General features: G+C 48.9%; 3 protein-coding genes across 3 annotated transcripts in view; 1 reads left to right on the top strand and 2 right to left on the bottom strand.

Moving 5' to 3' along the window:
* The window catches only part of UBE2R2 (ubiquitin conjugating enzyme E2 R2), a 49401-nt gene extending 45870 nt beyond the window's left edge, over positions 1 to 3531 (bottom strand). The window contains exon 1 of the mRNA XM_061369026.1: positions 3271 to 3531. Within this exon, the coding sequence (XP_061225010.1) occupies positions 3271 to 3447 (177 nt within the window). The 5' untranslated portion in view covers positions 3448 to 3531. The remainder of the gene's footprint in view (positions 1 to 3270) is intronic.
* NUDT2 (nudix hydrolase 2) overlaps positions 1 to 24915 on the bottom strand; it is a 414951-nt gene that overhangs the window by 308618 nt on the left and 81418 nt on the right. The window lies entirely within an intron of this gene.
* LOC133220727 (phospholipase A2 inhibitor gamma subunit B-like) overlaps positions 9710 to 24915 on the top strand; it is a 141180-nt gene continuing 125974 nt past the window's right edge. The window contains exon 1 of the mRNA XM_061369025.1: positions 9710 to 9713. Coding sequence (XP_061225009.1) covers position 9713 — 1 coding nt within the window. The 5' untranslated portion in view covers positions 9710 to 9712. The remainder of the gene's footprint in view (positions 9714 to 24915) is intronic.

Below are 24915 nucleotides of genomic sequence, written 5' to 3'. Positions count from 1 at the left end.
GCCAGAAACTTCAGTCAAACTGATAACTCCCTGTTGACCACAGCTGAAGGACAGACATTTGCTCTTATAACTGAACCTTTTTTGAGGATTTACCATAATTTGCCTTGTGATACTTTCACAGCAAGGGATGAAAGGTAACCAGCCATGAAGTAGCTCAACTCTTTCAAGGCTGGTGATCTGGAAGTTAAGCAAAGGGCTGCGCAGAACATTATGCAGCTGTTAGTGAGTGGGAAGAAAGTGTCTATACAAAGATAAGGTGAAGGTTGATAAAACCTCCACAGCAGATGTGCACCTCCACCTGATCACCTTGTGCGGCTTGCAATTCAAGGCTGCTCCTACCTCTGCCCATAGAAGCTGCTGCCCACACAGCACCTGCTTCTGAAGGCTGCTGCCCTTTTCCAACTAGTTTGGAGGTCCTAACTGTGAAGTACTGCAGCAGATAACCAGTATGCTGTTTTAGTTGATAAAACATGCTTAGATGTTGTGCTTGAATTTTTAAGAAGTCCCTGACTTTATTATAGCCAGCACTAGAGTATTGTTAGCTTACCATTTAAGCAAACATTCAGGGGACTTGTTTTATGTTTCAATTTATCAAATGCTAGAGTTGCAGGATTAGCAACCGAAACCAGAATCTTTTGTAATGTTGAACCAGTTTTTAAGAGCAGTAGCTCCTGTCAAGAAGATGCAGAGAGAAAGCACTCTCCTCGTTTCAGTTTATTCAGCTAGTTCAACAACCTGGAGAGAAACCTCGTATTTCTTCAAGAATCAACAAGGTGCCAAAGCTGCCAACAGCACAAATCAAGCATTTGTACTCGATCAACCCTCTCTAACACTTTCTTTATTAAGATCACATTAAACACAGCTTTTCCTCAATATTTATACTTGCTTTTAAGTAGAAGCCTTTGTACTTTCCCTCCAGTTCCTACCCTCAAACCACACCTCAAGTGGAAGAAAATTCCCAAACTCTCATCACCACAATGTTTAAGAACATTATATCCTGTAACTGCATATTTCTAATCCTCCTTACCTCATTTTATCAAACTAAAATTACAAAACAAGATGAAGCTAGATCTCTCATCAATCCAAGATATCTGAAAAAAAATAATCACATGCTGATCTGAACTAGTGCTCACCTTGCATATACTGAATATAGCATAGAAGTCACCCCACCAAACAAAGTTTTGGGTATTAATCTTCTCTTCAAATGATTCTGTAAGCCTAACACATACAAAGATTTGCCTGAAGGCCCAGTACAAAGAAAGCCAAAACCATCACTTTTCAGGACAAGACTGCTTTTCCCTAGGAACAGAATGAGGGTCTAAGGCCACTTTTTAGGTAGCCCAGATGTTAGGATGCATTACCACAGATTAAATGCTACCAAAACGAAAATAACACTATGCACAGCTCCTTATGGATGAAAGATGAGACAGAAATAATACTAAAGACTTCAGCTTGCAGGGAATCTTGTGTGGAAGGGTGAAGGCACCATAAGGCTTTAGTCTCCCAGTCTCAAGCTAAGTATCACAGGACAGGTCAGAAGAGCTTAGAAGAAAGGCACATTTCAAGGACTGAAAATACCAAAAAGGATAGCACATTCATAACACTGAGGTAAGGCAAGTGGCAATCCTGCCCCAATCTACGCTTGTTAGCACACATCCCCAGATTATCTCAAAGGCTCCTTCAGATTCTTTCCAGGAACAATCAGAAACGTACGGTCCAGAGAGCAGCAAACAAAGATTCTGACCCATTGTGATTTCTCTGAATAAAAATGGGTGAGTAATTTAAGTGCAGGAAGAGGTCATCAAGACATCTGGGTGTAAAAATGACCCAGTTGCCAACCAAAGACTAGAGTGACTTCCTGAATAAATAATAGTGGAGGTGAGTCTAAGAATATACCTATCATACCTACATGAGTAAGCCAGCCAACTCATTACAAAAGGCAAGCCTTGTGCCAAAGCCTCCTCTTCCTACAAAACAATGAGGCCAAACTGAATGTGACTCAAATCTATTATTCCCCAAGCTACAGGTTATTTTGGTTTTGTGGAACAAAGCTCTTAAACCTTGACCCAGAGAAGCCAAGAGGCACTGAGGATGCACGTTAGCCAAGGAAAGAGAGCATACAAAACTTCTTTTCCGTTTGACAGAAGCCAAAGGGCATGAAACAGGAGATGCAGGAGCCACTACTAAAACGATTAACTCCTGGTACAGGCGAGCTGAAAGGGACAGTATTTTGCCAGAGACCAAGCGGACATCAAGTCCAAAGGGGTATGCCCAATGCAGTGTATTTTCCCTAGGGCAAGGTGTCCCTGCCCACGGCAGGGGGTTGGAACTAGACGATCTTAAGATCCTTTCCAACCCTAACTATTCTATGGTTCTGCAGATACCAAGGGGTTTTAATTGTTCAAGACAGACATGCAATTCCTCCTCCAGCTGATTTCAGAATTTAAGTCTGCTCCTTTCAGTTCCTTTCTGCGACAGCAGTGCCAGATTCCTTACTTACTGTATTTACAAGAGGGGAAACAACTACACAAGGGTATTTTTTTATTAACAGGAAGGTTGCGAGAGAAATTGAAAGCATTTATCTACCTTCGCCAATTACATGCTACCGTAGCCCTTTGAAAGCTGCCCTCTGAAAGGCTGGAAAGGAAGAAAAGGAAAACAAGGAAAAAAAAAAAAACAAAAAATAATCGCAAAACCCTGAAATCCTTAAGTTTTGGGGAAAACACAGCCTTTATCCTGAATTAGCCATCTTACACAGGATGCTGCTGCGTGAGGAGCGGAGCTATGGAGACATGGATGGGAAGCCCCATACTTTGAAATAAACAAACACAGACCAGAACCAGATGCACAACCCGGGGACGGGGGAGAACCAACCTGCACCCTGCCATGCGGTACCTGCCCTTCTCTGGGGTTAAATAACAGAGCAGAGTGGGCTGCTGCGCAGCTCCCTCTCCAGCGCGCATCCCGAGGGACAGAGAAGGGGAGGTCCCGCAAGCCCCCGCCCGCCCCTGCGGACCGTCGCCTGCCTCCGGCAGCACCACAATGAGCCCCTACGTTCCTCCCTCCCGCAGGCCCGGGCCCCCTCCGGCGGGGGGCCGAGGGGCTGGCAGCGGCCGCGGAGCAGCCGCCCCACCGGGGCCCCTCCGAGCCCGACAAAGAGGCCCAGCAGGGCGGCGAAGGGAGGGTAGCGCAGGCCCCGGCGGCGGTTGCCCGGGACCACCGCGGCGGCGGGAGGTCCGCTCGGTCAGCGGGACTGAGGTAAGACCGTACCTTGAAGTACCCGCCCTCGTAGAGGGTGTTGGGGGGCCCGAAGATTGCCACCTCCCAGTTGTAGAGGTCGGACTCGTCGACCAGGGTGATGCGGAAGCCCTCCACCGGCTCCTCCTGCAGCGACTTCAGCTCCAGCATCAGCGCCTTCTGCGAGCTGCTCATCTGCTGCTGCGCCATGGCGCGGCGCGGCCCCCGCCGCCGCCGCTTGCCCCTGCTCCAGCTGCTGCTGCTTCGCCGCCGCCGCCGCGCTGCCCCGCGGGCCCCCGCCCCTCCCCGCGCTGACGGACGCCGCCGCCGCCACTTCCTTTTGTGACGGCGCCCGCTCACCGCTGACCTCAGCGCGCTGCAGCGCGACACGCCCCCCGCGCGGCAGGACACGCCCTTTATATGGTAGGTCACGCCCCCTTCGGGTAGAGAGCCACGCCCCCTAACGGTAAGGCCACGCCTCCACCGGCCGGCTTAAAGAGACAGCGCTCCCCGCCGCAGCGCTGGCAGGTGGGAGTGTGGTCGTGCCGCTGCGGTAGCAGCTCGTACCGAAGCCATGTGCTGGGTTACGAGTGTGGCGGAGGGGATGGGGCTGGCGGCAGTCACGGGTGGGCTCGGCCGGGGCACGGTGCTGCGTGGTCACAAACAGTCCGGCTTTGTACAAAGGATGGGATTTGAGCAGCGGGTTCCCTACGGGTCCCGCGAGCGGCGGTAGGAGAGGAACAGGCATTGCACCATTCCCGCAACCCACGTGTTATTTTCACGTGGCTTCACATGTGTGCAAGGTGCTCCCAGCAGAAAATGCAGTTTCCGTCCTTCGCTCCCTTCCCCAGACTGGATAATGGCGAAACACGTTTGCAAACATCGACCGGTGAATGTGAACAAGCACCCGTTCCTTAGGGAATCTTTAGTGAATAATGCAGATCCTATTCGTTATAAAAAAAAAACCAACCCCAAAAATGAGATAGGGATTAGCCGGGAGGAGGACACATAGCACAGCGCAACCCCAGGTGCTGCAAACCTGGGTTCCACTTCTGGGAACATTAATGCACACAGGACCACTAGGCTTGCAAGCCAGGAATCTCATCTCTGACAGGACGGGAGAAATAATACAGATAGAATCAACTAGATTGGAAAAGACCTTTAAGATGTTTGAGTCCAACCATTAACCCAGAACTGCCAAATCCACCCCTAAAACCATGTCACTAAGGGCCACATCTGCACATCTTTTAAGTATCACCAGCGACCGTGACTCCAGCACTGCCCTGCTCAGCCTGTTCCAATGCTTGACAACCCTTTCAGTGAAGAATTTTTTCCTAATACCCAGTCTAAACCTCTCCTGGCACAGCTTGAGGCCGTTTCCTCTTGCCCTGTCACTTGTACTTGGGAGAAGAGACCAACCCCCACCTCCTTTCAGGTAGTTGCAGAGAGCACCCCTGAGCCTTCTCTTCTCCCTCACCCCCCAGGTCCTTTTCCATGAGCAGCTTTCCAGACATGCTTCCCCAAGCCTGGAGTGTTGCATGGAATGTAACAGCCCTGACAGAGAAAGGCTTATGTGTATTCCTTGAACCAAAGAGTTAATATGGTCCTAACAGGACTAACCTAAACAAGTAACAGGCTGTGATGAATTCTGAATTATTTGTAATGTCTCCCCAAAAATGTCAGATTTATTTGAAAGAAAGGTCTGTTAGCTGTGAATTTGTGGTTACGTAAGTATTGGGGATTAATAAAAGTGAAAATCAATTAATGCCTGAACGTAATCCATGGTGTTGGATTACAATGAGTGCAGGGATTAAATGGTAAACAATGCTGAGGTGCTGCTGCATAGAGAGAGACTGTGGAGCATTTATCGCTTCCCTGGTCAGCCTGTTCCTGACCACCCTTTCAGTGAATAAATTGTTTCCAATATCCAATCTAAACCTCCCCTGGCACAGTTTGAGGCTGTTTTCTCTTATCCTATCATTTGCTGCTTGGGAGAAGAGACCAACCTGAGCTCGCACCATCCCCTTTCAGGCAGCTGTAGAGAAGTCTCTACCTGGCTCTTGGCAGCCACAGCTTCTTCTCCAGACCTTGGCCCAGGGGGGAGAGCAGGGGGCAGATGGTCCTCTCCAGGCACCAGCTGTTACAGGACAAGTTCACTGCTGGCCCTGTGGTGAGCACAGCATCCTCCTCCTTGTCCCTGCAACTGCTCTACTTGCCCTCTTCCTGCTTCTTGGGGTCTCCACAGGGAGGCCCCTATCTCCTGCTCCAAAGATGCTCCAGCACCAGCAGGGTACCAGTTCCAGGGCTTGTGAATGCTTCCAGGCTGTAAAATACCCCAGCTTGACATGTCAGTGGTACAGGCCCTTGCTAAATCCCATCTCACCCCTGAAAATGGCCCTGTGAGGACTGGCATAGGTTTTCTGATGAGCCAGGATGAGCTCTCGCTCACTGTCATAGGGGTAATCTGGAGGAACATCCCTTGTCCAAACCCAGCTTGCTTGGTTACACTGTGAAAAAGTGTGTGTTCCCATAGATGTGCCCCCCTACAGGCACAGGTCGGCCACCATCACTCCTTACCACCATCGAGTGAACTCAGATTTACAGAAAGACGCTTAATTCTGCTCCTGCATTGTCTAAGTACCTCTCAAGCAGTGATGGCCTTGGGGTATTGACCACCTCTCTAGGAAGCCTATTCCAGTGTTTTGACCACCCTCTCTGCAAAGAAATGCTTCCTAATGCAGTTTAAACCTCCCCTGGTGCAGCTTTGAACCATTCGCTGGATGCCAGGGAGAAGAGCTCAGTACCTCCCTCTCTACATCCCCTCCTTAGGAAGCTGTAGAGAGCAATGAAGTTGCTCTTCAGCCTCCTTTTCTCCAAGCTAGACAAGCCCAAAGTCCTTAGCTGTTCCTTAGAGGACATTCCATCCAGTCACTTCACCAGCTTTGTTGTCCCCCTCTGGGCATTCAAGGATTTTCACATCCATCTTAAATGGTCTTGGGTTGATGGATATAATCTTGACAATATGGGATCAGGTTGGCAGACAAGACATGTGAGATGGGAGCCATATCTCGCTTGACTACCAGCCTTCCCTGGTGTTAGGTATTTCCATCACTGTTGGGTTTGGCCACATCTGGGTTACATGTGGGACAGCCAGACACTGCTGAGCAGTGCTTCCTCTGGGGGAGAGAAAGCACTTCACCTCTGCCCACCATGTCCCACCCAACTCCATGGTGTGGGTCAGCAGTCTGGCTTCATCCCTGCTCTTCCCAATCCCAACAGCCCAGTCCTATGCTGCATTACTGCTCACTGCTGCACAAACACCATCAGTCTCAGTCACACCTCCACCCCCACTTCCCAAACAATCAAGTTTAATGTCACAAATCGTCATTATTACCAAATGCCTCAGCACTAGCATTCACTTCCACCTGCCCCTCTATGTGCTCCGTTTTCATTGCTGGTAAGTCTAATAATGCATACAAACAGGAACAGTGTGACCTTCCATGTTGACATCAGCTAGCAAAGACTTGCTCAGCTGGTGTCTTGGCTCACCAGTGAAACATGGATTTGCTCATGTTCAGAGGAAAATGCTGGGTTGACTCAATGTGCCAGAGCTGACTGCTTTCAGGATCAGGCTGCCCCTATTTCTATGGTAATTGAAACACCTTTCCTTCCAGCCAGCCTCCAGCACAGGCTTTGTCTGTACCAGACTAGTGCCGAGAGAGATGGGAGAAGCGAAGTTTGGAGCTATTCAGGACTTATCTCCACCTGCTGCCTGTCTCAAATGTTAATGAAAGAGGAAATCAAGCAAAGCAGAAAGTAAAGCAGAAAGTGAAGCAAGCTCTGGTGTATTCAACAGGGCAGGCTGAAAATTTTCCCTCAGGTCTGCATTTACAGAGAATATTGGTCTTTTTCTCCCCCAATTTTTTTTCCCCTCTGCTACAAAAACATCCACTACTTGCAGGAGACAGAAACTACTGAAGTAACAGAGGACTTTGCAACCTGGGCAGCCCCTTCCGAGGGTCATCTGCTCTGCCTGGAGCCTAGGCTGCCCAGAGGCTGACATATCTTTCTCATTTATCATATGGCATTTCTCCCCCCTGATCAGCTCTGATACATCTCAGTGAAAGGATGAAGCCTTGCTCGCCTCTTCCTTCAGCTCCTCTCCCATGGATTGTAGCTGCCTGCCTGCAAGCAGGGCTCTCCATGTGTGTGTGCTTTGCCACAGACGGTATTGTTTCCTATTTATCTCCATTTGTTTTTTTCCCCACCTGAAGGAATCAATCTGCTCTTTGGGCTCAGAGAACACATAAGAGAGTCTGGTGTAGGAACACGTGGTTTCTGGAATGGGAAGTCTCACCAGGAGAGGAGGAGGCTACATGTGCCATTAATCCAGCCCCTGGCAGTAGAACTTGTAGCTGTAAACTGGACCTCAAGATGCCACTGGCAACTTATGTAAATCTGAGATGAAAACTTCAAGTCCTTTCTGCTTTGTTCTCATCATCTATTTTTAATATCTCCCTTCCTTTTCTCTCTCCTCCTTCCTGTGAGCTGCATTCATGAAGGATGACAAACTGGGAGTTAACTCCTCTGCTTAGCAACAGCAGAAGCTTTGAAAATGCAAAGGTCATCCTGCTGTCACATTAGAGCGTTCCTGCTCTGTCAGCTGGCAGAGTGAGGTGGGGACATGGGGCAGGTCCTCCCTGCGTGACTCCATTCTTGGGGCAGGATCCTCTCACATGATATTCTTCAGCACTTTATACAATTTCTTTCCTCAGTGGCTCAAAGGATGAGACATCTGCTCCTTCCCTTAGGGAACCGGAGCTATCTGGGATAAAAGACATCACCACCTCCTCTCCTGCTGCCTCTTCCCTGCTCCTGTGCTTTGGCAAGGCATTGGCAGGTATCTGGGGGCTCTGGGCTGGACTTCAGAACTGCCTCACTCCAGGATGTTAGATGGATGCTTGCGTGATGAAGATCAGGGAGTGGGTAGGAGGTCTGCTCAGCTTACAGCCCCTACAAGGAGCCTTTTGAAACTCAGACCACAGACAGCTATTCCTTGGGCTGTACTAAAACAGAGCAGGACATCTCGAGGTCCACTTCATCACCCTTCAGCCCCAAGGCAGTATCAGCTTTTCCTAAGCAACCCAGGATGTGTGTGCCCAAACAGTTCTTTAATATTTGTTCTTCAGACTACTCAATTTGGAGATTCTTTGGCTCTTAGGTCAACATGTCTCTGTGCTTAGTACACCCCTGCCCAAATCTCATCCCATTTCTTCATGTCCAGACCACTGTGGGGATACGGAAGATAAAGAGAAGAACCAGGGTAATTTCCTCCACATCCTTCCTGGAGTGCTGTTGCCCAGGCCAGATGCAAATCTCCAGCAAAGGCCATGCTGGTGTTGGCAGCCCACCATTCCCACCGCAGCAGCACAGATTTCAGTTTCCCAGCCCCATAGGAAACCAGTGACAGAGTAATCTAGGATTACTTCTTTTATTTACACAAGATACCTCAGTCCCAGACCAGAGGGCAGACAAGCATCATGGTGATGGATCTCAGCCCAGGCACTAATGCCCTGTTGCCAAGGAAAGATTTCCCAAAAATAACCTCCCCGACCATTTAACATGGGAAATCAAAGTGCAGTTATCTGCTCTGTTGCGCAAGTGAGCAGCACAGTGTTATTGCACAGGGCTGATTTCCACCTCTCATAAAACACAACTGGCATACAAAAATCCTTGCCATCACACTGGCACCTACATAGGTTCCTACACTTGGGGAGCAGAACATCTGAGTGACTCAAGGGGAGCAACTGTGACTCTTTGAGAATAAAAGTCTGTCCACAATTCACCTTTTGGCTCTCTTTCACCTAAAAATGGGGCTAGCTGATTCTCAGGCAGAACTCATCACAGGGATGAAAAGGCGCTTTTGAGCATCAGTCATCAGCACCTAAGGAGCCTCCTGCATCAAAGTAGCCACCAGCAGAGGAATGCAAAGTTTGGGAGCTTAGGAACAAAGCAGAAGAAAAACAAAGAGAAAAAAAAGAAAAAATAGAGGAGGGTTTGTTTTTTTTTTTTCCTAACCTTATTTTGATTTGCGCTTTTTCGTGCTTGTTTAAATTTGAATGGAATGAAGTTGTCTTTTATTTTTCTGCCTTTCCACTCTAGTTTGCTCTTTTAAAATTGAGTCCCCCACAAGGGTTTGATGAAAGAGTGCCATCGAAATGCCTGCTGCTGCTCTCATTCAGCTGATGAATAAATTATAAGTACATTACAATGCTATTTCAGCTGTGATTCCAGGGCCTGGGGAGGGTGACGGCTGTGACCTTATGCCTGTCAGACAGTGGTTTGCATTTCCAAAGAGTTCGTGTAACCAACTGTTCAGGTCATCTTACACCTCCTGTTCTGGGCTCAGTGTGCAGAAACATCTGAGCCTGATCAACATACCAGCGATGGGGGCAGTCCTCCATCTGCACACAGCAGTGGTGATACGTGCTGTGGTCTTCAGAGGCTCCTGATCTGATTTCTGTTAAAGCCTGAAGTGAACATTGCCACCCTCCAAAGCAGCTCTCTGGAGGACATATTGCTTTATTGATGGGGATGTAACTGAGATACCTTTATTGTTCAGTTCCAGCAGCAGTTTCTGTGCTGGGGACTGGCATTTTAGCTTATTCTTGCTGCACAAGTCATTTCTGTCCCAAGCATTACGGTGTGCCTGAAGTGGCTCGTCCCACACGAGATGGTGTGGGACCCTGGTTACACTATGGAAGAAGCACCAACCTAAACCAATGTCCCCAGTGCTTCACCTTCACCTCAGCTCTGCAGTACTGTCCTTCTCTTGAGAATGGGTGACAACCAGGCAGGGCCTCCCAGCTGCCCCCATTCCTAAGGATAAGCCATCTGGTTTAGGCAGTCACTAGCAGTGGGGTGAAGGAGCTGCTTGGTAGATTTTTGAGTGGGTCCATCAGACTCCAGTTTTACCTTCAGAGCAACCAGTTTCTTTTATTTGTCAGAAGCCACAGTGCAAAGGGACAGCATTCTGCAGAAGGGGAAAAGATGGAGCTCTTCTGGGTCTCACATCACTCCAGGTTCAGGGGCTGAGTGCACATCAACACCATAATCTGTGCTGGGCTGAGTCCTTTCACTTCCAGCACATTATTGGCCACTATGAGCTGAGCTGATGAGTGCTCTAACTTGCTGCTGTACCTCTGGTGGTCTCTGTGGGCTGGTCCCCAGCAGCGATGCAGTCAGATCCTGCCAGTAGCTCCATTAAAATGCACAGCCAGCTAGGCTTAGCTGAAGATGCACAGCTCCGATCCTGCCCAGAACCTTGAAAACTGACCACAAAGAAGAGTTTCCATTAGCAAACAGAGGCAGGGCTGGGTGGGTTGAGCTGGACCTTGTTTTGCCGAGGCTGAATTTGGCCTTTTCATGGTGTTCCCACAGTAAATATGAACAGATTCAGAGGAAGGAAAGCAAACAGAAGTGTAAGCACCAAGCCCCAGGCACAGTGTGGGAAAATCACTGTTGGGGTGGGGGGTGGAACTGGAGAAAACTGAGGTTTAACAGAAGCTGTAGTGTTACAGAAACCTTTTTAAGGTAAAATAGAGTTGCCACTTTCAGGACTGTTGGTATGCACGGAATCTACTCCACCATGGTTCCCTAGGCAACACAACCTGTTATCCTATAGGAGCAATGGAGGGTGGAGGGGAGCAGCCAGGCTCTGCTGTACTCCCTGCAGGATTGGAAACTTGATGGTACCATACAACTGATAAGCTGCATAGCAGCTGCCAAACGGGAAATATAAGAGAAGATGCCCATTGCTGAGCCAACAACTGGGGCAAAATCACTTTTCTTAGGTGAACCTTGCTCATTATAATCTCATTATAATACTAACGCACACCTCCATCCCAAAGTTACCCACCTCCAAGGTACAATCACCCCTCACTGAGCATATGTTTTATATTTTATAAACATATATCTTATCTTTAAATGAGAAGCAAATGAATTTACACCAATCAGTAATAAAACAATGTATGACTGGAGTCCCTTAAGCTCCACCTGAGAGTAAAGTATGAAAGTGAATGAGGGGAAGATGGTAACTTCTGGGATCAGCCAGTAGACTTCTCCCCCAGAGAGATGCCTATTGAGTAAGAACTTTATCTTATATGCGCTAAATGCCCAACTCACGCCAGCTGTTATTAGTGATTACAGGCTGGTTGTGTATCACTTCAAGCTTGGTTTGCAGACAGTCCCTATCACTGGCAATCACGAACCTTAATTTGTCACAATTTTATATTACTAAAGAGTGTTCCTCCATAAGCTGCTAGTGTTAGTCCTTTGTGAGCACTAGCAGCCACTGGCAGCACATAGCACATTCAAACCAAGTGGGAAGACCCACTGAGAGGTCCCCCTTATGCTGTTGGCACATTCCCTGAGCAAGTTGGGCAAATCACCCTTTAATCCAGCAGGACTCTTCAGTGAAGAGGGTCCCTATAACAGGACACTGACGGACTGGTCAGGGAAAAGGGTCTTGGCTTTCCTGGGTGCTAACAGACAGATCAAACACTAGGGGCCGAGAAAATCCACACCCCTGTGACACACAGCCATGAGGCTTGGGTGGCTGAACCGCAGAGAGAATTCCTTGGGTGAGAAGGTCCAGAGAGGGATTGGAATAGGAGATGTTCCCTTACAGTCTCCACCTCCAGCTCCTAAAAATGAGCTGTTCCTCTAAAAAGCCGTTTGCAGGAATCGTTTGGCAGATGCAGTATCTCTCTCCTCTGTATGCACAGGAGGGTTTGAGCTCTGGAAGACACACGGTGGTGGGTGTGAAGCAGCATCGGGAAGGGGAAGACAGTTGCACCGTCCCTGCAAACTGTTCTTTGCACCCGTGTGTGGCACGGAGGAGGCTGAACCTTCCTGCAGGAGCCTGAATCACCGGGAGGGGAATTAATGCAAATTTCCCAGACAGGAGAACAAGTCTGGAGAAGCCTCACTGCTTGGCCTCAGTGCACTGAGCGGCGCAGTCATCCTCATCCCTGGTCTTGCAGTCCTCTGGAAACTGGCGATGGGATTCTAAGGAGCATGGGAAAAACCATCCACATCACCACTGGTATGGTTGGTGCAAAACCCTCCTGCGTTGTCTGTGTGAGAGAGCAGTGCCTAAACACCAGGCTGCAGGGACAATGGCTCAGAAGGCAACAGCTGGAGGCTGCATATTTGCCCCTCAGCCCCACCATGTCCTCCCCAACCACTCCTTGCTTCATCAGCACCCAGTTGCCAACCCCAGTTATGTTCCTGCCCTGGCTTTTTGGATGTGGCTGGAGGGCTCAGCCCTGCAAGAGGGTCCCTAGGGGAGCTGTGGACAGGGCAGAGGGTGGCTGTGCCTTGTAGGTGCTGTGCCTTGTAGGTGCTGTGCCTCAATGCTTTGCTGTGCCAATATCTCAGCCATCATCTATAGCTGCCTGCAGGCCCAGGTCCTCCAGACTTGTTTACCTGCTGGGAGATTTCCATTAGTTACCCGCATGCTTCTTCATCCTGCAGGAAACCCCTTGGCCACACCAACTTGAAGGTCTCAATGCACAGTTGATTTGGCACACCCCGTACCCTTGTCCCATCTAGCACATACTCAGCATCCTCTACCTAACCTGTAGGATTAGTTGCTCCCCTTCTCCAAACTTTGGCTGTCAATTCCAGGGCTGGCAGAATGTGGAGGGAAGCAATATCTGGCTGCATGTTTGCATCTGGGTGCACACCAGGGCCGGTCCCCTCTGCAGGAGCATCCTCATTTTTATTTTCAAAGGTGGGTGATGCTCTGATGCTGCCCCAAACCACAAGCTTTGTGTTTTATCTGACAGGTCTGGTTTGCAGACCTTGTTCCCAAGGGTGTTAGGGGAGAAAAGGAAAGGAAGAACCCCCATGACAGCTATACCCTAATGTTTTATACACCTACCCCTCATGTGCCTTTTTAGTCCAATAGTGATTTTTTACTCTGGGGTCTTCTAACACTTTATTGGATTCTTTCTCCATCTCTTCACAGGCAGGCTGTGAACTGTTCTTACGTTGTTGAGTTGCAGCTTCTGCTTGCTTATTTTATGGTTTGTGTTTCTTGTGCACCAGCTCTTTGGGGCACAGCATAGGACACTGAAGATCTCCTGGACATTGCCTAGCAGCAACTAAACCAGCAGTGTGTTATGAACATTCTTCCCATACTAGAGACAGCACACAGCACTGTACCAGCTACTGGGAAAATCACCAGGAAAGTTAACACAATTACAGCCAAAAGCTTATCTATGTGAAAGTCCACATCTTACAGCCCAAGGCTTCAGCAGATCTAGCTACTCTAGCTAAGCGAGTAAAGCAAAGCAAAAAATATACTGAACCACACAATATTATAACTCATTCTAAGTTGAGTCTAAGTTAATAGTTCTATTTAGAACTTACTCATATAAGCTAAATAAATAATGTCTCTAAGCAAGGGTCAAAAAGAGGAGGAGAGAAGGAGTGTCAGAGCTGACTCAAGCCTTTCCTGGACCCTCATTTGCACAGTGCTTTAAATTAAAGTGTTTGTGTTCTTGTCCCTGGTACAAGGTGGGAATCAGGTGGGAGACGGTGACACATTGACTGGCACTGCAGGGGAGGTGTTCAGCTGGGTGAGCTGGCTGCAGCCCAGTCCTGTCTGCTCTGCCCACTTCTCATCTCCAAGATAATTGAAAGACTTTTTCTTGCTCTTGCCCTGGGGAAGGGAAAAAACCTGAATGCATTTGCCAAAAATTAACGCATTTTAGCTATTCCTCTTGTACTTTTGGTGTGAGAAGGGGTGAATGGAGCAAAGCAGGGAAGCCCTTGGGGTGGAGCCCTGAAAGCATCCCCCTCCACAGGGAATATGTGTGGGGCAGGGACTGCAGAATGGGAACCAGAAGCAGCAGCGAGCATCTTATAGGGAGTGAATCCTTCTCTTTGCAAGGAAGCAGCCAAAATACTGCAAAGGCCACATAACTTGAATAAAAGCTTTTCTCCACCTCAAGCACGTTGCTCTTTCAGCATCTATTTTTAATATATTTATCTCTTCTTTTTTTTTTCTTTAAGTGCAGTGCTGGTGAGCATTGCCAGGGCACTGAGACCCTTCCCTCAGCAGCAGAAAACATGCTCAGCTTCAGAAACACAGAGTTTTTCCCTAGAGTGAGGCATATTTTCATTTACCTGATCACTCATCAGCAAAACAAATTAGAAGGGAGGCTTTAGTAATATTGTGCCTAGTTTGTCTTCTAACAGTATAAAGCTGTTTTCCTCCCAGAGCCATTTCCAAGCTATGTGAAAATATTGTGCCATTGATTTTGCTCCCCTACCCTCCTTTTTGTCTGCACTCAACAAAATCATGTCTTTCACATATATGTAAAAGATATGTATACATATATGCATGCATCTTTTACACCTACTTGCTGTCTAAAAACTTAGCAAAAGCTGTCAAAGGATCAGATAAAAGAGCACAATGAAAATACCCCTCTGTTACTATCCTGATGACTAATAAATAAACATTTGAGTAATATTTTATCTGGAGCTCTTGGAAGACAGGGCACATCTATATATCTAACATGTGGTGCTCTCGGCCATTCTCATCCTTGGAGATATTTACAAAGGCTTGGCAAAGAAAAAAAGAACCAAAGTTTTCTCAATGAATCACGGAATCTCAGTTTATGTTGGAAGGGACTTTTAAAGGTCATCTAGTCCATCTGCCCGACAATGACCAGGTCCATTTTCAACTAGATCATCCTGCTCCAAGCCCTGAGCAGCCTGACCTGGAATGTTTCCATGGACAGGGCATGACCCAACTCTCTGGGCAAGCCCTTGGAGTGTTTCAGCACTGTCATGGTAAACAGTGTCCTTGTAGCTTGCCTGAATCTAGTGTCTTAGTTTAGAACCCTTTATCCTTGTCCTGTTTTGACAGAAGCTCCCTGTATGGACTGAAAGGTGGCAGTAAGTTACCCTGGAGCCTTCTCTTCTCCAGGCTGAACAACCTCAACTCTTTCAGCCTGTCTCCATAGGAGGAGCGCTTCAGCCCTCTGAGCATCTTCCGGACTTGCTCCAACAGCTCTTTGTCCTTCTTGCGCTGTTGCCCCCAGAGCTGGATTCAAGACTGCAGGGGGGGGGGGTCTCACCAAAGAGGAGGAGAGGTAGAGAATCCCCTCCTTCAACCTGCTGCTCATGCTCCTTTTGATGCAGCCCAGCATAGGGTTGGCTTTCTGGGCTGGAAGCACACACTGGTAGATCATATCCAGCTTTTCACCTACCAGTAGCCCCAAGTACATCTCCTCACAGGTACTCTTAGTCCCTTCATCCCAGCCTGTACTGATAGCAAGGATTGCCGTGGTCCAGAAACAGGATCTTGCACTTGGCCTTGTTGACCCTCATGAGTGCGCTCATTGAGCCCACATCTCAAGCTTGTCCAGGTCCCGCTGGCATCCTGCCCCTGGCTGTTTCTTGGGCAGGTGATGGGTTCTCAGGTTGGCAACGTGGCCACCAGCAGTTTTATTGATGTTGGAGGTAGCTGCAGAGTGAGACCCAGGACTTCAAGGCTCTCTGCAGGTACTGACACTGGCTTCACAAGAGACACTTTGAACACAGAGAAAGGGATGCCAATGCTTTGCAAAGCCCTTGGTGTGGAGATGGCATTCTTTCAATTCAGTGGTTGTATCCTAATATGGGGGTAATGGGTGACTTAAAAACTTGGAGGTTGTTTTGCTGCAATGGACTTGCCTCTTTTACAGAGACACGCATGAGGGCGGCCCAAAATATGGAAAGATGTTAGCATCTGTTGGGATGACTGTGAATCTTGTTCCTACCAGTGCTTTCACCATCCAACTGTCAGGGTCTCTTGGTCATGAAGACTATGAAGATGCTGCACATGCTGTGCCCTGCTCCCTGCCTGTTCCTGCACCTGGATCTGCAGCAGTCGGGCTGAGCTGTAGCTGCTCAAGGTGTTTATTAATTACTTTGGCAAAAAAGGGCGATTTGGAAATTCTTGCTGCCAGGCCGTGGGCTGTTTTCCCTCTGCCCTCCCCTTATCTCATGGCTTTCAGGCTCGGTTTCTCAGCTTGAGAGCCAGCCGCTAGTGCTCTATCGAGGCACCACATGGAGGAGGTTCCCCCCTTGTTGTCCTATCTCTGGGAACCTGCCTGAACGGGTCCTCCTGTGTGCTATCTTCTCTCCCCACCTGCCAGGTGCCACATCTCCCCTGCCAGACCTTATACTTCCAAGAGATGCTTTGCATAGCAGAGCAGTGAGACCTTGGGGCAGGCTCACCCAGAGGAATAACAAACTTATCATGACCGACACCGTGCTTCAGCACTGTCTGCTTCTCTATTCCTGAACCTAGTAGAGCCCCCAGTGGCCCATCTAGCTGTGCAATGACCCTCTCTTCATAAAAGTTGGCCCTTGGAAGGTTGTAAAAACAAGTGATAATTCCCCAGAATATTTCCTTGACTTCCTTTTTTTTTTTTTGTGACTCAGACTTCCTGAGTCAGAAATGTCCTTTTATTTAATAGCCTTCAGTAGATTTTTCTCCCATTAATTCAAGTTATTTTGGAAGCCAGGTAAACTCTGAGTGTTTACAACATCCTGTGGCAAGTAGCTGCCCAATCTTGTGACTTGTTTGGGTGTAGAATCATTTCCTTTGGTTTATTTTGATCATGTCACCAGATTGTTTTATGATGCTTTCATCCTCACAGTGGAGAAGACAATGTATGGTCCTGTTCTTATTCTGCCTCTTGTAGTTTTGAAAGCTTTGCCATAACCTTTCCCATAGATGTTACTTGAGGAGAGTTTCCCTTTTGTCTTCATCCCTTGCAGAATAAGCACCAGGAGGCTTGGGTACACACCCCCGATTGTTTAAAAGACAAATCAAGGGAAAATGCCCCAAAGTGAGATGTCCACCATCTCCCAGATGACTTCAAACTGTGCCACAGGTGTGTTTTCTCCCCTGAAGAATATAGCTACACTGCTGTCCTCACACAGAACACAAGACCTGCTGCCTGAGGGATCTGTTTCCTCCTATACTAGGCAGAGGGGAGGCAAAGGAAACCCCAAATGACTGCAAAGTGATGAATCTCCATAAAATGTGGGCAAAGTGACCAGCCTGTTTCAGGACCCAGGGGCAAGGAAGCATTCTGCTCATGACTTGGAAACCCACAGCAGGGCAGGATGGGGTATCCAAGCAAGAGCATCCAGCTGGGAATTTTAAGCATCCCTGTCACCTCTGGGTCTGTGCATTTGGGATTTCTGGATCCATCTGAATGTCAGACAGCACAAAGCCATCAGCTCCCTGTGCAGCCTTCAGGAGGCAGCTTGCCTCACCCTGTGTTACCCTGACTCATCTTGGGGTGTGTGTGTCTCCTACTCTTTGAGGTCAAACCTGGCTAAAGGCAGCAAAGCCAATTTGCCCAGATTCCCCAAAGCTGGTGCCCAGTTTTTGTTCTGGTGGAAGGACCCTCATGTAAACTTCAACAGGGTCTTCCCTCATGGGGAAGACATCTCCCACCTTCGCAGATGACAACTCTGGCTCACAGGGTGTTCATCCCAGCCCAAAGCCAGGGTACTCCCCTCTGTCCTGCCAGGCCCAAGGAACCCTCTGAGGTGAGGCCACACACTTGGAACTCATCCTTGTGGAGAAGGAGGCCCAGGAGAAGAGCCTCAACACACAGAGGATAAGACTCTTGCAAGATGTTCCTGGAGCAGCAGAGCTTTGAAGCTGGTTTCTGTAATACCCTCTTGTGTGAAGTCTCAGGTGGATTGTAATGCGATTCAGCATGCCCTTCTATCTTCCTCCCAGAGGAGGAAAACTGCGGTGTTTCTTCTCCTCACAGCTGAGCTGGCTAAAACGCTATAGAACATGTCTGTAACACCCACATCTGGGGATGAGGCTGCTCTGTGGGTTAAAAGCCACAAATGAGAACAGACCTGGCAGAGAGACAGACAACACGGTTGCATAATCTCTGTTTTCCTGGGAAGCAAGACCAAAATGGAGAACTATGAGGGGGTTTCCCAGATGCTCATGTCAGCTCTGACGCAAGCTTTCCTGCACCTCAGCAAACCCCACCACTGCCCTGCCTCAGTTTCCCCATCAGAGGAATGAGGATGGACCATACCTGTCTTAAAGGGTCGTTGGAATGATGGGGTTGGCCAAAGAACAAAGGACCCAGAGCTCTTAAATCTGGCCCAGGTGTGTGTGAAGAATTCAGTTAATCAAGTCATCATGGTCATCACAATCATCACATCTGCTGACGTGTGCCCAGCACCACGTGGGGTTGGTTTGGCTAAGAAGGAGGGAGGGAGGGCAGGCACTCACACTGCCGTGTGGTTTGGCACTAGCAGGTTTAAGCCATGAATAAGTAAAAGCTCCATTTGCATGCTCATGACTCTCTTCACTCAATGTAGTCTCAGGAGACTGAATGTTTATTTTTGGGGGGTTAAAAAGAGCACTTTTCTCCTGCAGGAAGACTGCTGAGGGCTGCTCTGGTGGGACAGAGAAGGCAAACCAACCATCACTGATAAAACTGCACGACTGCAGGAGCAAAGGGGGCAGAGCTTTTCCCCTCTCTCAGTGTCTCCAGTGTGATTTTTGGAGGCTGCAGGTTGTTTCTTACTATCAGAAAAAAAAAGAAACAGGTTTTTTTCTCCTTGTTGCTATGTGTAAAGCCCACAGCAACAGCCAGGAAATTGGATAAATTTGCTCTTGCCTGCCGCAGAAAGCAAACAAAAGCGGCTGGAAAATAAAAACAGGGGCACAAAGCAACCTATGCAAAGAGCAGACTGGTGATTTAAAAGAGAACAGAGCACTGGTTGTGCATGACAAAGCGTATCAACTTTGCATTAGTTCTCTCCATGTAATTCAGGTCACCACAGTTTTGAAATACAGCTGCCAGAGCCACTGACTTTGGACAGTCAAAATCAGCCTCTCCTTCTCCACCCCTACCTGTCTGTATGAATTGGATTAGACTTCTTTGAAGTTTTGACCTTTTAGGCTTTTCATTCTTCCTAAGGAGGAATGTATAACGCACCCTCCCAGCATATGGCCCACTGAGGAGGGCTCTGTCTTTTGTACCATCCCATGAACCTCAGCTTTTCCCTGGCAGAGCCCTGAATCTGCTGCTGCTGGTTGTGCGGGGTACAGAGCATCCCCATGCAGGCAAGAGAGACTTAATGAACCATCATCCATCCAAGCAACAAGTGGTGGCTGAGGCTCATTTAATCAATGTGGTACTGCATTGCCTTGGTGGTCCCCAAGCACAAGGAAAGACTTTGGCATCCCACCAGAGAGGAGCTGGTGTTGTCTAAGCCAGGAGCTGGACTGCAGCTCTCATGGGACTTCCAGTGGCTTCCAGGAACATGCTGGGTTCCTGCCTGAATCCCAGGGTGAAGCCCTTTGGGTTTTGTTTAAAGGTCCAGTGGTTACAAATATCTACTTGACTCTGTTTCTTTGCCCTGAGGAGGTCCCCCACTGCTTGGCCATTGTGAAGATTGCTCATTTGCTGCGTGTCTCTGTGATATGGCCATAGTTGGGATGGACAGTCAAACATTACGGGAGTGCTTACTTGTGTCACTACCCTGTGTACCAGATTATTGTTGTCTGGGAGTTACAAGTGACTCTATCATGTGTTAATACTTCATAGAATCATAGAATTGCTTGTGTTGGAAAGGACCTTAAGGTAATCTAGTTCCAACCCCCTGCCATGGGCAGTGGCGCATCACACTAGACCATGTCACTAAGGCTCTGTCCAACCTGGCCTTGAGCACTGCCAGGTGTGGAGCATTTACCACTAAATTTCCTACTAAATCCATCCATTTACTACTTGAGAATTTGAAGCACATGAAAGTACTTCAGAAACCAAAAGGAAGAACTATTTAATTCTACAATGAAATGCAGACTTTGATGGGGTAGCACAGAACTCCTCCCCAGGAGAACCAAGAAACAGCATCAAATCTGGGTAAAGCTGCTGGGCAGTGAGGAGTGCTGCATCTCTGAATGGCTTTCTGTCTTGATCCAGGCATTATCCCAGAGCTTGGGAAAAAGCAGCCGTGGCTACAGAGTGGCCAAAAGGGAGTTAGAGAATGGATGCAAAGGTCTGGTGGGTAGAGCCCCGCACAGGATCTGGTTTTGCCGTTGAGGAAGCATGAGACATCTGCAGGTGATGTCAAGCCCTCGGGATGAGCAGAGGTTTTAGCTCCAGGTTTAGCTCCCCACCGCTACCAGGGGACCAGAGCATTTCCACAGCAGCGGCTTTGCAAGCAGTCCTCAGGGTGGGATGAGGTGGTGTGGAGGGAGGGTGGATGCAGCATGAGCCATGCTCAGCATGACAGCTAAACCTGCTTGGCAGCACCTTCCCACCGGCTATGTGCCATGCCACCAGCATCCCAGGGTGAGAGCAGAGAGCGCAAGGATGTGTGTGCATGCAGTTGTGCCCTGGGGTTGGTAGTCATGTACCTTCTGGCGTTCAGGGTTGACTGTGTGGGACCCAGCATCAAGTATTTAGTGGCTTGGCCATTGCCATGACAGCAGCCAGGGTCTGTCGTGACTTCTGCAGTGCGAAGTAGATCTGTTAAAGGAAGTATGCGTGTTATTTTGGGGAGTTTTGCCATCTGTAAGATGCCACTGTTGAATTTTCATGGTGGTGCTGGATAGCTGGTGTTGAAGTGGGATTTCCCCAGGGGCTTGGCAACTCTCTGTGCTTCTTATGAAAGCAGGAGCTCCAGGACGTCATGCTGAGAAGATGCAGAGTTTGGGGAAGCTCACCCTTAGTGAGAACCCACCTGGGAATGCCTTCATCTTGTCTGGGAAAAATCCAGATTCCTGGGATTGAGTAAGGGGAAGGATTCCTCCAATTCCACAGGGGTTTCTGAGCATGGGATGAGCTGGAAGCAGGACCCGGCAGTGGATGGGTGGCTGCGACCACACCATGGGTCTTTGGGCAAGGTGGGATGGTGGGAGGTGCATGATGTCTGCAAGCACAGGGTGTGGAGTGCTGTAAAGTATTTTTATTATTATTACTAGTATTCACATTTCAGGATGGGCCTAATTAATGACTCACCCTGTGCTGAAATACTTTATTTAATAACCTGTTCTGGAAAAGACATCACTGCCCCTGCTCTCCATTGCTGGGCTGGTCAGGCTACCTGGGATGACCCGACCTGGTCCCCCATCTCCTAAACTCCCCCAGCACCCCCAGGTCCCCATCCCTGGCAATGCTCAAGGCCAGGTTGGACAGGGTTTGGAGCAACCTGCTCTAATAGAAGGTGTCCCTGCCCGTGGCAGGGGTTGGAACTAGATGATCTCTACATTGCCTTCCAACCCAAACCAGTCTGTGATTCTATGATTCTACAGATACACATGTATGTATGTTTGTATACATGTGTACGTATACATGTATATGTACACATGTATGTATAGCTACGTATGTGTTTATGTTGTCCACATGTGTAAGCACATCCAAGCATGCATGCCTGGAAGTTTATGTGTGAGTAGGGGGTATGTATATATATGTATGTACCTGTGTGTGTGCACGTGTGTGCATTTGCGTGTGTACACATGTGCACATGTATCTCTGTGCGTGCATGTGCATGTGCATGTGCCCTGTCCCTCCTCCCCTGTTGCTCTCGAGCAGTGCAGGAACATGACCTTTGGGCCAGGAATGATCAAACTGGTTTTCCCAGCCTAAAATCCTGCACAGGGCTGTAATTACCCTCACCTTAAATCAGAGGAGAGCCTGACAGCACAGGTATGCTCACAGAACCTGCAGGTGTTGGGCAATGAATCATGTCTTGGGTAGCAGTGTGGAACAGTGGTGATGGAGCATGACAAACCAGGAATGGGGGAGAAGAGTGGAGCTGGAGCACAGGGCAAGAAGAAAGGGGGAGGAACAGGAGCTCCTTCAGCCAAGGAGCTGTTTCTGTTGGGAACATGGAGGACAAATTCCTCTGATGCTGTAATTCATACTCAGCAGAGTCTCTGGGGCTGTGCACAAGAATTACTTGCAAAACTGGGCAGGAGTTAAACATCTACACTAACTGGAAGTCAGTTCTGGAGGTGACCTCTGTGTGCAAGGAGTGCATGGGAACAAATGGATGAAGAGGGTTCATATCCTACTCAAGGGGCAGAGGTAAGCCTGTGGGACCTGACCAAGGCTGCTGAGACAGAGGAAGAGGCCATACAGAAGTTACAAAGTCCTCTCCTGGGATGCTCTGGAGAGGGATGTGGAAGTTGCTCCTGGTGGCTGGGATTGAAAGCGGGGTGATACAGCAGCCAGGCAGGACCTGCCATGAGCAGTAACAGGAACAAGAAACCTCATGTCATACCTATAGGTGACACCTGCGTCCCTGCCACAAGTGTTTGTGTGCAAATACAACACTAGGTCAGCTCAGATTTCAAAAGACTTTCCTTGGAAAAGACATCCTTGGTCCCCTGGTGGATCCAATGGTGAGATAACACTTTCAGCAGGTTTTCCTATGTAGAATTTGTTAAATACCAGAGATTTGAGGCTTGAGGGGCTCTTGGAAATTATGCTGATGACTGTGTCCAGCTAGGCAGCAGGCCAGATGACACATGGGCTGATGCCAACCTTTCTTCAGATCAGAAATGATGCCTGGCCTCAAGCAGGAGCTCAGCATCAGGAACTCATGGGCAGAGGTACTGCACAGCAGCAGCATGTGGAAATGAGCTCTGCAGGGTGAAACTGGGCAGCTGTGGGTGCTGCTGGATGCAGCATTGCTCTGCTGTCCCTAGCAGAGGTGAGAGGCTGCCCTGCTTCATCATAAGCCAGATGCAGCAAAGACCTGCAGGGCAGACACAAAAACAACTGCAAACATCATCTGAACACACAAATTGGGTTTTTCTCCCCCTGCAACACCCAGCCTGCTTATTTTTAAGCCAAACCTGCCTAATTTTCCTTTTATCTGTTCATACTTCCTGCAAGCACAGCCCATGAACAGTGGGGGACAGAGCTCAGCACAACTTATGGGGGAATTCTCTACATTTACATTCAGAATGGGTATGTAATCTTCCACCCTCTGTCTTAACATCTACACATTTGCTCTTGAAACGATTCTGATACAGCATTCCCCCAGGCAGGAAAAAAACTGAACTGAGCATGACCAGAGCTCAGGGAGAAAGATTTGGACCTGCTGTGGAGGTGACATGCTCATGGCTGGGCTGCCAAGGCAGAGCAGAGTCCTGGAGAAGGTCAGTCCCACTGGAGTCACAATATCCCTGCTTCACAGCAGGGTGTGAAGAAGTGAATTGAACTGCCTACAGTGATGCAAAAGCCAGTCAAATTGCTGGAAACAGAACTAAAATTATCCGAGTCCCAAATCTGTGGCTTCAGGGACACAGATGGGGTGGGCTTTTAAATACCCTGACAGCTCAAATCAGGTTGGACCTGCCCTCGGAGTTGCTGCTTTAAAGGCATATAAATATAAAAGCATGTATAAAGGGAGTATTTTTCCTGCTATAACAATCCGCACATAGGCTGCTGCTGGCCCAGTGCTCCCGGTGCCTGTCCCAGCCCTTGTGGGAGCTGGACAAGCCAGGTCATGCTTCTGCAGCTTTGCCTTGTGCTCTCTACAGGTCACGTACGGGATGTCCACCCCGATTAATCATGAAGCACCAGCTCCCGGTTCTGCAGACAGCTCTGCCCTGGCTCAACCCAGCTGCTCTGGGGAATGCAGCTCTTTTGTGGGTGCAGAAATGGTTGTGTCTTCACTGTACCTCGAAAAGGTCAAACAACTCAGGGTCAAGTGGAAATCCTCACACCATAAGGTGCACACAGGCCTGTCCTTGAGCCACCTGAGGCTTGAAGCAGCAGGGGGATGACTGTCCAGCCCCAGTTCAGATTTCTGCTAGGATCTGTGTATTGTGCAAACCGCAGCTTGTTTTACTGTATGTTTATCTGCAGCTGACAGCTTTAGCATAAGCTGTTCTGAGTCCAGCTGATGCCCTGGTTACCCACCTAACCCCAAACAATCCTAAACCTGAGCTTCAAGTCACACCAGACTGAACAATGGAGCCTGGTGTGTTTATTAAACGCCAGTATATTCCATCTGCCCTTCCCCAGTTATCTGAATGTGATGTGAAAATATCATCCTGCTTGTACCAGGGTCCCCAAAGAAGTCAGCAGGGCAGTGCCGGTTCCAGGCTAGCTTCATCCACACGTGAGCCGGCCTGGGCCTGCTGAATGCAAAACCACGCCGAGCTGCCAGGAAAACTATATTTTTGGGGCTAAAAGTTGCGAATTTGGGTTACCCATCTGCTGCTGGACAGCTGGTGGATGTGGCTGCTCTTGGCTCCATCCCAGCTAAGTGAGGGGGCCGGAGCGGCCAAGGCGAGCTTCTGGGTCCCTTCAGCGAGGGGCGGAGGGCCTGGACCGGTGCTTAAGCCTGGGCCTAAGCCTCAAGAAGAGGCCGCGACGAGCCACAAGGAAGCCCTCCTCCCCACAGCCATGAGGGGAGGGAGCGCCACTGCCGTCAAGCACTGCCAACTGCTGCAAAACACACTGCTCCAAGCACGACCTGCCGCAGAGAGAAAACACCCCCTCCTCTCTCTCTCTTCTCCTCAAGCGAGCTCTGCTCCTGCTCGGCCAATAGGAGCCCAGCGCTGGTACATCGCGGCCAATAGCGAGCGGCGTTTTGGGGGCGGGC

This window comes from Neopsephotus bourkii, unplaced genomic scaffold (genome assembly GCF_033783945.1).
Source record: "Neopsephotus bourkii isolate Nb327-2 ecotype Australia unplaced genomic scaffold, CSIRO-AGI_Nbou_v1 NB_1471, whole genome shotgun sequence".
In the NCBI taxonomy this organism is placed as follows: domain Eukaryota; kingdom Metazoa; phylum Chordata; class Aves; order Psittaciformes; family Psittacidae; genus Neopsephotus; species Neopsephotus bourkii.
The sequence above is the reverse complement of the archived record's forward strand: the minus strand, read 5'-3'. Positions and strand labels throughout refer to the sequence as shown.